This window comes from Manis pentadactyla, chromosome 4 (assembly GCF_030020395.1).
Source record: "Manis pentadactyla isolate mManPen7 chromosome 4, mManPen7.hap1, whole genome shotgun sequence".
Lineage (NCBI taxonomy): Eukaryota > Metazoa > Chordata > Mammalia > Pholidota > Manidae > Manis > Manis pentadactyla.
Genome location: NC_080022.1, coordinates 63,313,220 through 63,326,875, shown reverse-complemented (window position 1 = coordinate 63,326,875; position 13,656 = coordinate 63,313,220). Strand labels below are relative to the sequence as shown.

The 13,656-nt window shown below is 37.5% G+C and overlaps 1 protein-coding gene across 2 annotated transcripts in view; it reads left to right on the top strand.

The window, feature by feature from the left end:
* SLC44A5 (solute carrier family 44 member 5) overlaps positions 1 to 13,656 on the top strand; it is a 359,709-nt gene that overhangs the window by 275,804 nt on the left and 70,249 nt on the right. For both annotated transcript variants that reach the window (XM_036890289.2, XM_036890288.2), the window contains exon 3: positions 209 to 282. In XM_036890289.2, the coding sequence (XP_036746184.1) occupies positions 209 to 282 (74 nt within the window). The remainder of the gene's footprint in view (positions 1 to 208; positions 283 to 13,656) is intronic.

The window sequence follows — 13,656 nt, the reverse complement described above, 5'->3', positions numbered from 1 at the left end:
AATACTAAGAACTCTGGAGATTTTTAAATCATGGAACTATGATCACTCCATTGCTGCTATGTCTTCGCAGAAATACATCAGAACTACATTTCAGAATTATTGGATATAAAATGGCATATTATGATGATTTTTTCTGTGTTCATGTATTTTGTGCAGTAAACAAGTCATTTTGGACACCTTTTAATCCTTTATTCCTTTTTTTCTCTAGGAGGTGTACAGATGTTCTGTGCTGTGTAATCTTCATGCTCTTCATTATGGGCTACATTCTTTTAGGACTTACAGGTGAGTAAATATAAGATATTTAACATTTGCTAATGGAATAACTCAGTCAATGTCACATTTTTAACATTAATAATTTTTTTCCAAAAGCCTAGTTATTATTGATTATTATCTTTTCTGGAGGGGATATGCCTCACCAGGAATCACTGAGTAGCAGACACAATGACAAATAAACTCAAAGTAGTTTATTCAAAGGCAAGCCCAAATTATTTAAGTAAATATGGTTTTAAAGAAGTAGGAACAAAGCTTGTGGTATCTTTTTAATCATTTTTACTTTCGAAATTCTATTAAACAACTAATTCTGTTCATGTTGCTATTTACTAATATGAGCTATTGCCTAGATATAAACTTCTCTTTTTGTAAGCAAATGAAAAAGGAACAATTATTAAGAATTTCACTAGATGATTCATTGCCATATAAGGAGTCTTATTGTTTTTACCAACCAAAAAGAGACATCCTGTTGTTTATTATTAGGTTAAAGATGTTTTATTGGAAATGAATATAAAAAGAACAGATATAGAATTCTTTATTTGCATTTTTAAAAAAACTATCAGAGAAACTGGTGTGAAAATTTCCTATATAAAAGTTTCACAATTGCATGTGAACATATCATTTTCCTCCAGAGACTTAAGTCCTATCCCTTAGATCTTGACTTAGGAAACTTAATGATATAATAATGATATATTATTAGGGTGGGGGATATAAAAGTCAGATAATAGCTTCTAGTACCAATAATTAATGGCCTAGAGTTATGTGGATGGAATGTATAAGCAGAAAGAAAGCTATGCCTACCTAGGGGACAATGGAAAATATTCTTCCCTGTTCTTCAATTTTTTCTCCCAATAAGAGAAATACTTTTAGAACAGCAATTGAAAGCAATTTCCAAAAGGTCATCTTAGTAGTACAAAATGCAAAAACTACACAGAATTGGAGAATTAAAAAAAGTAAGGCAGGAAGATAGGGAGGAAGAAAAGAATAAAGGAGCATAAACCACAAAACAAAATAATGCACTTTAAGGTCTTCAAAGGATTCTTTTGGCATTTCTCCAAAGTATTTTAACTTCTAAACATTAATGTAGTTGCAGCATTAATGTAGCTGTAGCACAATACACAATCAGTAAATTGGATATAATAAAACAAATTTTCTTATTGTACAACCAATAGAATTTTAGCTTCTCTTAACTTGAGACATATCTTTATTGTCTATGTATTTTTTTGTTTGTTTTTACCTTTTGTCATAGAATTGAAATTTGTTGCATAAGAGAAAGATCTGGAGTCAAGCCAGTCTAGAATTTCCTCATATTATTTGATGGACTGGGCCAGGTCTTTTAGCTTCAGTTCACTCATCTGTGAAACAGGGAAATGCTACCTACTCTGCAGGGCTGTTGTGAGGAGCAAGTGAAATGATATCCAACTATACCAGCAGTGTTGTAGAATAGTACCAGGCAGTATTTCATTTGCTCTCATTATATAGCCTAGTTGTTATAAATTTTAATTTCTTTTAAATGTAATCTACTATATCATTTCTATGGAAACCCAGAATTTTGGTTATTTAAGTTTGAATGCACACAGGAACTTGATAAGAATCTCACACTGTGCCCAGGATCTTTGCATTAGGAGGCCTTTATGGCACAAATCTCTCCTCCCTATCTCAGAGCCAGTCTGTTGTAATCCACAGAGAAAAACCTCTTTCCTTATACAGAGCTGGGAAAGTCACTGTCACTCTCCTCTGCTGACACACTAGAGGGACGGGTTGGGAGAGTGCACACCATCCTTCCCTCCGGAGCAAGATGAGAAATTTGCCTTTTTCTTCAAATCTCTGTTTCGGCTTATAAATGCCTTAATTCACATACAGCAATAGGAGGATAAATATCCCTCAATGAAAAACTGTGTTCAGTAGTGGATTAATTTAGTGATACCCCCAAATTAAATTTAAATGAGTGACTAACAAAATTTACTATTAATATATACATATATATAACATATAATATGTATACTTTACTCATCCCTAAACTACAAACAGCCTAAGTAGCCTGTTTCTAAGGTAAATTTAAACTCTTCAGTAATGTTCAATGATGGATTAAAAGAAGAATGGAGGAAAATGATTGGCAGAGGTTACTAGGAATGTGAAGTATTTTTAACATGGGAGAATATATGCCTTCACCCAGGGAAAGATGATGTTGTCAGTTTCACTGATGTGTCATAAGTAGTTTGGCATCTTTTGCCCTTATAAGGTCAGAACCTTCTGAAGTTTATCTTTGGTCCATGTTTTTTCATGAGCAGTTTTACCATGAAGAGGCATCTTTCTCTCAAATTCTGCTGAGAAAAAATGTTCATTGCCCTTTTTATGGAATATGGCTAGCGTAACACTTGCATGCAATAAAGCCACTTGACATTTGACTGATGAAAAGCAGAATCTCTGTTCCAGTGGGTGAAGTGGAGTCTGGGTAGAAGGTAATCAAATCCCCTTGAAAGATCAAAGTAATATTTATGATAATAGCCCTCTTTTGTCCTACTTCACTGATGGTTGCTATTCAATTATTGTACTAACTAGAAACAAATAATAAGAATGTTTATTATGCAAATTGTTCTTTGCTATCCTTGTTCTAAGTTTAGGTATACAATAATAGCACACATTTAACATTCAATAAATTTTTCCTTTTCTTTTCACTTGGATTTCCAGTTAAATGAGTTGTTTCATTGTTGTATTATATAGGAAGCACTTGGAGTTAGGGTTCGAAGTTTGTTTTTGGTTTTGTTTTTTAGTGTTCTTCAGGAATAATTATTTCTATTAGTTGAGATGATAGGAAGTTAACAAGACAGTAAGCTAATGTAAGCAAGCCTGGAACTCTGTCACCTTACTGTGAGATGCCCAAGCCACATGGAGAAGCCATGTGTAAGGGTGCTGTTCAGCAGGCCCTACTGAGCTCCCAGGAATAGTGTTTACTCTCAGCCGCATAGGGTTTTCAGATGTTTGAAGCCCCATTAAACATATGACAACATGAAAGACTGATACTTCCTCAAATTTCTGACTCTCCAAATCATGAGAAAAATAAAACAGTTGTATTAAGCCAGTATGTTTGAGAGTGCCAAAATAGATAAGCAGAACAAAACTTGGTATTTGGAAGTGAGATGCTGGCTTAACAGAACTTAAAACATGGACATTGGTTTTGAAACCAGATGGTGTTCAAATGGATGTGTTCAGATGCATTTTTTGGAGACTGTTGGTGAGGAACATGGTGACTGGAAGCAGAAAGAAAGGCACCTTGCTACCTACGGGTGAAAAGTTTGGCAACACTCTAGCTGGTGACAAAGTGGGAAGAAGGAAATGTACTTAATGAATACAGTGCAAGACCATCCTTAGGAGGGGAGGCAACTCTGACCAGCCTCATCCACACCTGGCCCTGATGTAGGTAATGAGATCCAGACCTTGAGCCTGAGCCTGGTGTTTTAATTGTGTAAAGGGTCTGGGAATCTTGGAAGAGGGTAAGTATATTTGATTATGGAGGCAGTGTAAAAAACTTGTGGCCAGAAACTGGATTGTGGTAGTTTTAACACCTGGTTCCAAATTTTTTGCCATTCCTCCCAAGAGTTGGGGTCTGTGTCTCTTTCCCTTGAATCCTGTGAGTCTTGGGATTGCTTCTCCAATAGAGAAATGAACAAGGCCAAATTAAGGAAACCAGTTAAGGGCTTTGACATCCAATAACTTATAGATCAGTGCAGAGGGTTAAAGGAAAACCATCATGGTTTGAATGGAAACAGTAGGACTGAGAATACCCAGTACAGAAAGGAAGAGGTGCAGTAATTCAGTCTTAAATCCTTCATGGAATGAGGAAAAGAATAAACAAAATAGCTGAATTAATCATCAAATGTGAGCAAACTTGACCCTGTCATTTCTGGTACTAAAGTATATGTTCATTGTCTTGGGGTAACAATACAGTCACATGTCTACTTTGCCATTCATTGCTTAAGGAATCCAGCATTATCATTCTCTTCCCTGACCTCAACTTGTTTCCAGTTTCTAGGTAGAGAAAGAGGCCTGAGAGCCCACTGGACCTCTGGCATTCTGGTTGGTGTCATTTGGTATCATTTCTCAGTTGACTGATGGATCCTTCCACTACTGTCCTGGTTTCCTCCATTAGAATCCAAGACTATAGCTTTAAGTCTTTATGTAATGCTCAGCCATATTTCTCCATAAAGCATGACTAGTGTCAGAATGCAGCGCCTACGATTCGGCCCTGCTGTTAGGCCTAGGGCACCAGCAGCCCCATCTCTGCTTTCACAGCAAGTTTGCTTTTGGAGTATTTATTTGTACTTTTTGGCCTGTAGACCTAGTTCAGGGTCAGTCTGTTCTATTCTAAATTGAAATCTCTGGGGGGAAAATTTGAGTTCTTCTCCCTTGCTTCTCTTAAAACAAACTGGTCTTCCCCATCGCAAGGGAAACAAGGAAGGGAGAAACCACATCCCCATGAATGAGAGGCCACTCAAGTGAGCTTTTGGTGAAGAAAGATAACTCCAAGGTGACTGTTTGATTCTATCTCTACAGAGAAGCAATGAACTATTTCTCTTACTAATAAATAAGCAAACAAATATAATTTAAAAAATTGAGCTATGCTTCACTTTGCATCCTATTGTTATAGTTGGTGAGCTTGGTGGTATGATGGTGAGGGAGAGTGATTATGATAGGAAGTCATACTCTGCGTTTAGTCTACTTCAGAACTAAATGGGCTTACCTATCAGGTCAAAGTTTAGAAACATTTCAGCAAAGCCAAGTCATTTCTTCTAATAAAAAAATACAGAATTAAAAGAAGTCTAATTCCATTATTTTTTAAATTTGTTCTAGTAAGCTTCTCTTAATGAAAAATTTATTACAGTTAAAGAATACCAGGACCAGTACTAAATTCCTTTTGCATTCTTTGCAAACATATAAATGTTTACAAATTAAACTACATAACTATGCTTCCTGTTATTTTGGAAGTCTTCATTTTAAAAAGAAAGCACTTAGTTCTGACTGTTACTTGAACAGATTTGTGTGTGTGCTGAGTGATTTCTACTGTTTGTGGCTTTTCCTGAATGCACGCATTCCAGATGACTTCAAGTGGAATAGTGTTAGCAGGAGAGAGACTGGTTTGTGCTCAAGGACATGACCCGAAACTCACCATTGGGTGGAAGAGGCCACCTGAGAAATGATAAACAACATTTTTCTTATCCAGGCAACTGGATGCAGGGCTGCCTCCAAAAATGTTCCTACAGCAAAAGTGTTATCAACACAGATTTTCAAATTTGGTATCATGTGTCCTATTATCTGCTTCATTGCATTTGTAAATTGCTTGTGTTAAAAAGCCATAAGCACAATTTGGCAGGCCTGTTGCTCACATATTAAAACAGTTAAAATGTACCTTTAAGGGATACAAAATAATGATATGAAAGCCAACATTCCCAACCAGCAAGTGTTTAGGGAATGCCTTAGCTGCCCCAAACAGATTTGCAGCTAATTTTTAAGTGTCGGTGCAAGCAGTTGGTCTAATCACATTTTCTCCTTGACAGAGGGCTTTTTAATGGCTGCGACTTCTGACTCAACCCTAGAGCACAACAGGAACATGCTTTGCAAATGTTTGGAAATGAGACATAATACTAGATAATAACACTCACTGCTGGTACTTCAGTAACATACACTTTCTTGGTATAATTTGCCTGAATAAAGTTTTCACCCATCCCTTGCCAATCTTATCTGCGATGAATTACTCAAATGGGAGTATCTTACAAGTAATTTCTCTTCTTTCTTCTCTCTCTTAAACAGACAGACAGACAGACAGACAGACACACACACACACACACACACACACACACACATCAAATTCATTTAACGTGCCATTTAAAGTTATTTTTTGAAACAGTGAGAAGATGAAGGGAAAAGGATGATTGACCCAGATTTGTATTGATTGCCGTGTAACTTTGTCATTTGGTTTTATTCACCAATATAGCCCAGGCAGTTTAATTCTAGAGGCTGTTTTCTTAACCACCATGCCACACTGCCTTTCATTTAATGAAGAGGATGAATGAGGGTTCTTTAAGTAATGAAGGTTACTGAGAGAGGAGGCAGACCAGATCCCATTATACTCTCTTGATGCTTTTCTCTCCCTCCTTCCCCTTCTGCTGGTTAATTCCACACTGAGTTTAAAGCAGTGTGTCAGGGGAGGAAGTGAAAAGCACGTGTTCTTTTGCAAGCAAAAAACCTGAATAATCTGATAGCTGTAGTCTTGCCCTTGTGAGACCAAGCGTGTGTTCTCTTTGCTGCAGTCTCATTGTTCGTATTCAGTGTTTACAAAATTAGCCTCTATTATGAATGCACTGAAGAAAGGAGCACATTCTTCAGATAACCCATACTTACCAATACAGATGTGGTTTTTTCCTGTAGTGAATGCATGTACTCTCAAGTAAATAAAATTATGTTAGCCAGTGTCTCATTCTTTGAGCTTTTCTGACAGGAAGACCTCAATTTCATAGATCTGTCATAAAGAGTGTATTTACTAGTAGATGTTGCTAATGAATATTATACGTAACATTTTCAGATGTATTAAGTTGAATCACTTTTTAGGAATGATGAGAGTGCTTCTCATCATTCATATAAAGCAAGGGGGTGCTGCCAATTATTGAACTATAATTAAGCAAACAAACCAAGATGATTGGCACTGAATGTGTGGTGACCTTGAGTTTTTTAAGGAAAATTTGAATATGAAGGAAAGAACTTACCTGAGCAGAGTGTCTGCTATGGATAGCAGGGCTGGCACTGACAATCACATTATGCTAAAATAATCTCCCTGATGTTCATTATAGAAAATAATTTAAAATACTACCTCTCCATCTGTATCTGGAACCATGCTCTAGCCTGAATATCTGTACCACACTGGCTTCCTTTCTGTCCCTGCCCCCACTGCACACAGAGCCCCTGTCCTTGTGTCCATCTGATGAAGGGCTCTTGGCCCCTCCATTCATTTTTCAGGCTCAGATCCTGCATTATTTCTTTAGGGACATCATCTCTAACCTCCCTCATTGGTGATTTGTCTCTATGACCCCTCTCTTTATACCATCTATTGCTCCTTTGTAGTGCTTATCAGAACTGAAATTTCACACTTGTGCAATTAATTCAAGATCTATTTCCTCCAATGGACTAAAGGCTCTGGGAGAATAAGGACCTTCATATACCCAGCATCTAGCATGGTGCTGACTCATAGTAGGCACTCAAAACCTATTTGTAGAATGAATACATTTCTGTCCTCATTATTTCTAACTACTTTACCTTAAAAACCTATCCTTTAATATGAATCAAAACTTTAAACAGATTGTGAATAGTGGTAAACTAACATCTATTTAGAATAACTAGAAAAAGAAATATATCAAAGTAGTCAGCATAGCGTCAGTCTTGCTAATAAAGAAAACAACAAAGTGAAAATCCTAGTTTCTTTGGTTTATTTGGTTGTATTCCCATTTTCTCTCAATCCATGTCTATTTTTTAACAAATCTGATTTAAAAGTATGCTTTGTCCCATCTTTCCCCTCCTGTTCTCACTTCCATTTCAGATTCTGAAATCTAGAAGGTGTGTCCTTCTGTTCTTTTCTTTTCTTCATTGTGCTGTGTGCACCAGGTTCTGGCAAAGAGAATGCGAAAACTTTACATACCCATTTATTGTTTGTTTGTTTGTTTGTTTGTTTTTAACAATGTCCTAAATGTCTTCCTAAAAGTATATTAAGTTCCACCCTTGAATAAGCTGGTCAACTTTTTAGAATATAGGCCAGGTAATTTTCATTTTCCCCTCTGAGTCTCTTCTCTACCCCTACCAACCCTGCTGTGTCCCCCAAGATGCTGACATATAATTGATAAAGATATATCAACAAGCTCTCTTGTCCTGTGGCTTCCAATCTGGCTTAGCCCGTGTGGGGAATCAACAACAGATTGGAGAGTAGGAGAATGAGTTTGTGGTATTTTTTTCTTCTGGCTCACTCTCAGGTGGGTCACCTCAAATTGGCTACCTCTCTCTACCGAAGGCCCCAAGTCCTGTCAGTCAGCTCTTTCCATGTAGCTTCTCTCTCTGGATTTGGGTAACTTCTTCTTCTTCCTTTACCCCTTCAGGCCTAGAGGTGAAAATGATTCCTTATTGTTGCTAGCCTCTGGGTTCTGCACCAACTCTTCTTGTTTCCCATAACTCTACCAATGCCTTTGCAAATATTTCTTTACTAAACTGACTTCAGTTATTCTAGGTGAGTATAATATGTGTTTCCTGTTAGGACCCCGCTGTACACCTATACCTCAGATACATTGCAGGTTCAGTTCTAGACTACTGCAATAAAGCAAATATCAGAATAAAGCAAGTCACATGAAATTTTTTATTTCCTGTGCACATAAAAGTTATGTATACAGTACTATAATCTACTTAGTGTGCAATAGCATTATGCCTAAAAAAACCAAGGTACATACCTTAATTTAAAAACACTGCTAAGAAAATGCTAACCATTATTTGAGCTTTCACTGAGTCAGTCTTTTTTGCTGGAGGAAGGTCTTGCCTCAGTGTTGATGGCTGCTGACTGACCAGGTGGTGATTGCTGACAGGTGGGGTGGCTGTGGCAATCTCTTAAAATAAGACAGTAATGAACTTTGCCACAACCATTGACTCTTCCTTTTATGAGCAGTTTCTCTGTAGCACATGATACTGTTTGATAGCATTTTACCCACAGTAGAACTGCTTTTGAAATGGGAGCCAGTCCTCTCAAACCCTGCCACTGCTTTACCAACTAAGTGCAAAATATCCTAAGTCCTTTGTGGTCATTTCAATAGTCTTCACAGCATCTGTACTAGTAGATTCCATCTCAAGAACTTTCTTTATTCATCATAAGAAGCAATGCCTCATCTGTTCAAGTTTTATTCTGAGATTTCAGCAAGTCAGTTACATTCTTCAGACCCACTTTTATTTCTAGTTCTCTTGCTATTTCAACCCATCGGCAGTTACTTCCTCCAAGTCTTGGCCCCCTCATAGTCATCCATGAGGGTAGGAATCAACTTCCAAAGTCTTTCCAAACTTAATGTTGATATTCTGACTTCTTCCCAAGAATCACAAATGTTTTCAATGGCATCTAGAACGGCAAATGCATCTGAAAAGTTTTCAATTTACTTTGCCCAGATCCGTCAGAAGAATTACTATGTATAGCAGCTACAGCCTTACGAAAAGCATTTCTTAAATAATAATTAAATTACTCCTCAATCCATGGGCTGAAGGATGAATATCGGGCTAGCAGGCATGAAAACAACATTCATCTCTTTGTCCATCTCCTCAGAGCTCTTGGGTGACCAGGTCCATTATCAGAGAGCAGTCATATTTTGAAAGGAATCTTTTTTCTGAGCAGTAGGTTTCAATAGCAGGTTTAAAATATTAAGTAAACAATGTTGTAAAAACATATATTGTTATCCAGGGATTTGTTTTTCCATTTATCGAGCACAGACAGAGTAGGTTTTGTGTAGCTCCTAAGGGCCCTGGGCTTTAGGAATGGTAAATGAGCATCAGTTTCCACTGGAAGTCACCAGCTGCATTAGCCCCTAGGAAGAGGGTCAGCCTGTCCTTTGAAGCTTAGAGGCCAGGAATTGATTTCTCCTCTCTAGCTATGACAGTCCTGATGGCACTTTCTTCCAACAGAAGGCTGTTTCTTCTACATTGAAAAATCTGCTTAGAGTATCTACCTTCATTAATTTTTTGACCAGATCTTCTGGATAAGTTGCTGCAGCTTCTACAACATCTCTTGCTGCTTCACCTTGCACTTCTGTGTTATCGAGGCACTTGTTCCCTCAAACTTTGTGGACCGACCTCTGCTAGCTTCAAACCTTTCATCTGCAGCTTCCTCACTTCTCTCAGCCTTCACAGAACTGAAGAGAGTAGGGCCTTGCTCTGGATTAGGCTTTGGCTGAAGGGAATGATGTGGTTTGTTTGATCTTCTATCCAGACCACTGAAACTTTCACCATATCAGCAATAAGACTGTTTTGCTTTCTTATCATTCCTGTGTTCATTAGAGGAGCACTATTCATTCCTTCAAGAACTTTTCCTTTGCACTCACAGGCTTGTCTGTTTGGCTCAAGAGTCCTAAGTTAACCTCTCTTGGCTTTTGACATGCCTTCCTCACTAAGCTTTTGATTTAAAGCAAGAGACATGTGACTCTTCCTTTCATGTGAGCACTGAGAGGCCCTTGTAGGGTTATTAACTGGCCTAATTTCAATACTGTTGTATCTTGGGAATAGGCCCTAAGAGAGGGACAGGGACAGGGACAGAGGGGCAGCTGGTCAGTGGAACAAGCAGAAAACACATACTTATCAGTTAAATTTTTTTATGGGTGTAGTTCATGGCACCCCAAAATGTTATAATAATAATATTAAAGATCACTGATCACAGATCACCATAACAAATTTAGTAATAATGAAAAAAATTTAAATATTGTGAGAATTACCAAAAGGTGATACACAGAGAGGAAGTAAGCAAATGCTGTTGGAAAAATAGTAATGATAGGCTTGATCGACACAAGATTGCCACAATCTTCAATCTGTAAAAAATGCAGTATCTGTGAAGTGCAATAAAACAAAACACAATTAAGAAATGGTAAGCCTGTGCTATAGAAAACAGCCACCCGACCTGGAAAAGTATTGCTTCCTGAATAGCACATAGCTTCCCAGTAGCTTTAACTGGCTGTTCCAAAGTGTATTCATTCTACTCTTTCCCTAAGTTTGGCTACTTTTAGGTGATTGGGTTCAGTGTTGGTCACCCACTGCTGACAAATTTATCACAGAGCATTGTTAGGAGCCAGGTCAGCCTTTGCGAGTTGCAGTCCATGTTACTAAACCCACACATAATCTTCGTATCTGTTGTCCTGATTACTTTTTCACAAAAGCTTTGAACAAGGACTTTTCCACCTGATTATTGAAAGATACCTCCAAAGAAGGATCTTTACTAAGTAGTCACATGAGACATAAATATCTTCATATTCTGAGTCCATTTTGAGGGCAGCCCTTCTAGTTATTTCTCAAGCTTCCTTGCCATTGACTGTCTGATATTTTTCTTTTCCAGTCCACGATAATGTGGGCAAATCATTATTCTGTCTATGAACAGATAAAGGATTCAGATCATCTCTTCTTCCTGTTAAAGTAGACAACCAGAATAATTTCCCATCAGTGGTAACAAATCCTCCATAGCTATCTATAAATCTTATTTAAATTTTTCCTTTCCAGCCAACTGATCCCAGGGGCCTTTTCATGCACCATAGGTTTGCAAAGCAGTGCTTAGGTATCACACACTATTTTTGTGAGCAATCTTCTTATGTAACTTTGTTTTGCCTCCATGACCTTTTCCAGCATTGTATGAATATACCACTTCCATTCAATGATGGAGTGCTGCTGGGCATAACCAACTTTAGGCTAGATGATCAGATAACATCCAATTCATGATGAGCTTCTTACATTACTGGGTGATCATTCAGAGTCCAGGAGCTGCTTCTCTAAAGTACAGTTATTTGCTAAAAGAAACATGAATTTTCTCTAAAACCCTAGGGACGTATAACTTTGATTCTGTAGGAAGCATCTTCCTAGGCCCTCTACAACATCTAGCTCTCTGACAGATAATTAAACACCACTGAGTATATTCTGCCATATAGACCTAGTGGAATCTCTCTTAAACAGTGGCCTGCATTACCTGAGAAACATTTTATTTCTTTGGACTCTATTCAAATCTGGTAGGTGATAAATATTGTGCTTCTTTCTTAATAGCAGAGAATGCAAGGTGAAGCAACTTAACTTTTACTTTTAGATATATTACTACTGGACCATTCAGGTCTTTATTGAAAGACCTCCTGCCTTTTCCCCTCTGTTCGCATACATATATCTTCTTAAGGCATGAAGATGACTTGTTATCCAGTATTCTCCAGAGCTTGTCTGCATGATAACATCAATATAAGGAATCACGTGATATCCTGTGAAGTAAAGATATTATCAAAACCCTGCAGAATATATTGTGGCAATTAGTTAGGAGGTCATATAGCCTCAAGGGGAGATGGTGAGAATGCAGTACTATCCCTGTCAAGGGAAAGTGAATGCCCCTGGTGTTTTCTGCTTATTGAGAAAGGGGGAAAGCTATTGTTAGATCAGCTGCTGCATTCAAGGTGGCAGGCTACTTGATTTGTTTTGGTAAAGAGACTATAACTTGAAAAGCAGCTAAAATTAAGGTCATGACTTGGTTTAGCTTAAGAGAATTCATTATCATTCTTCAGAAGCCATATTCCCTCTGCACTGGCCAATCAAGATGATATATGGTTTCCTTAGGGAGAATTTTGAAATAGTTATATATAATTATGAAATAGTATTACACTAAATATGAATGTGTTCATCTCTATGTCCTCAGAGTCTTTATATACCTATCATGGGTAAGGACCATCAATGAATAGGTAAATGAATAGGAATATAATGATTGACAATTCAGTATGTACGAATGAGTGAACAGGAGTTTGACCATATTCTAGACTGGCACTTTAAGGTAAAGCTTTTCATGTTAACTTTCTTTTTAAGAATTAAGATAAGTCGATACCAGATACTATATAATTGTCTAGACCCTTATAAATTCTTTAAATCAAGTTAAGGTCTTCATGTATTAAACCAAATAGTAAAGAACAAAAATTATTAAAATCTTAACGATTGTAGCTATGGGTTTAGAACATAAATCAAATAGAAAAGAGGATTGAGATATGAATATGCAGATTAAAGAAAGATGATTTAACTGCTTCCTTCAGTATATAAAGATTTCTAAAAGCTATATAGTGATTCATTATCCATTGCTGAATAGCAAATTACTCCCAAATTTGACACTGTAAAGTAATGTATGTTTCTTATCTCACAGTTTCTGTGATCAGGAATTGGGAACATTTTAGCTGGGTGGCTCAGCCTCCAAGTTCTTCATGAGGTTGCGTTCAAGATGTAAGCCAAGACTGCCGTCAGCTGAAGGCTTGACTGTGGAGGATCAGCTTTCAACTGGCACATGCATGTGGATGTTAGCAGGAAGCTTCAGTTCTCACCACTGCTCACAATCACATGGGCTTTCTTTTAGGACTGTCTGAGTCTCTCAAGTCAGAGGTTTCCCCTACAACTAGTGATCTAAAAGAGGAGGAGCTGCAGTGCTTTTATGACCACTGTTGGAAGTAACCCAATGTCATTTCTGCCACATTTATTCATTAGAAGCAAGTCACTAAGTCTAGTGCACACTCAAAGGATGGGGAGTTAAGCACTACCTTTTGAAGGAAAAATATCAGATAATCTATGGACATATCTGTAAATTACCATAGAGGATGATCAGCTGAA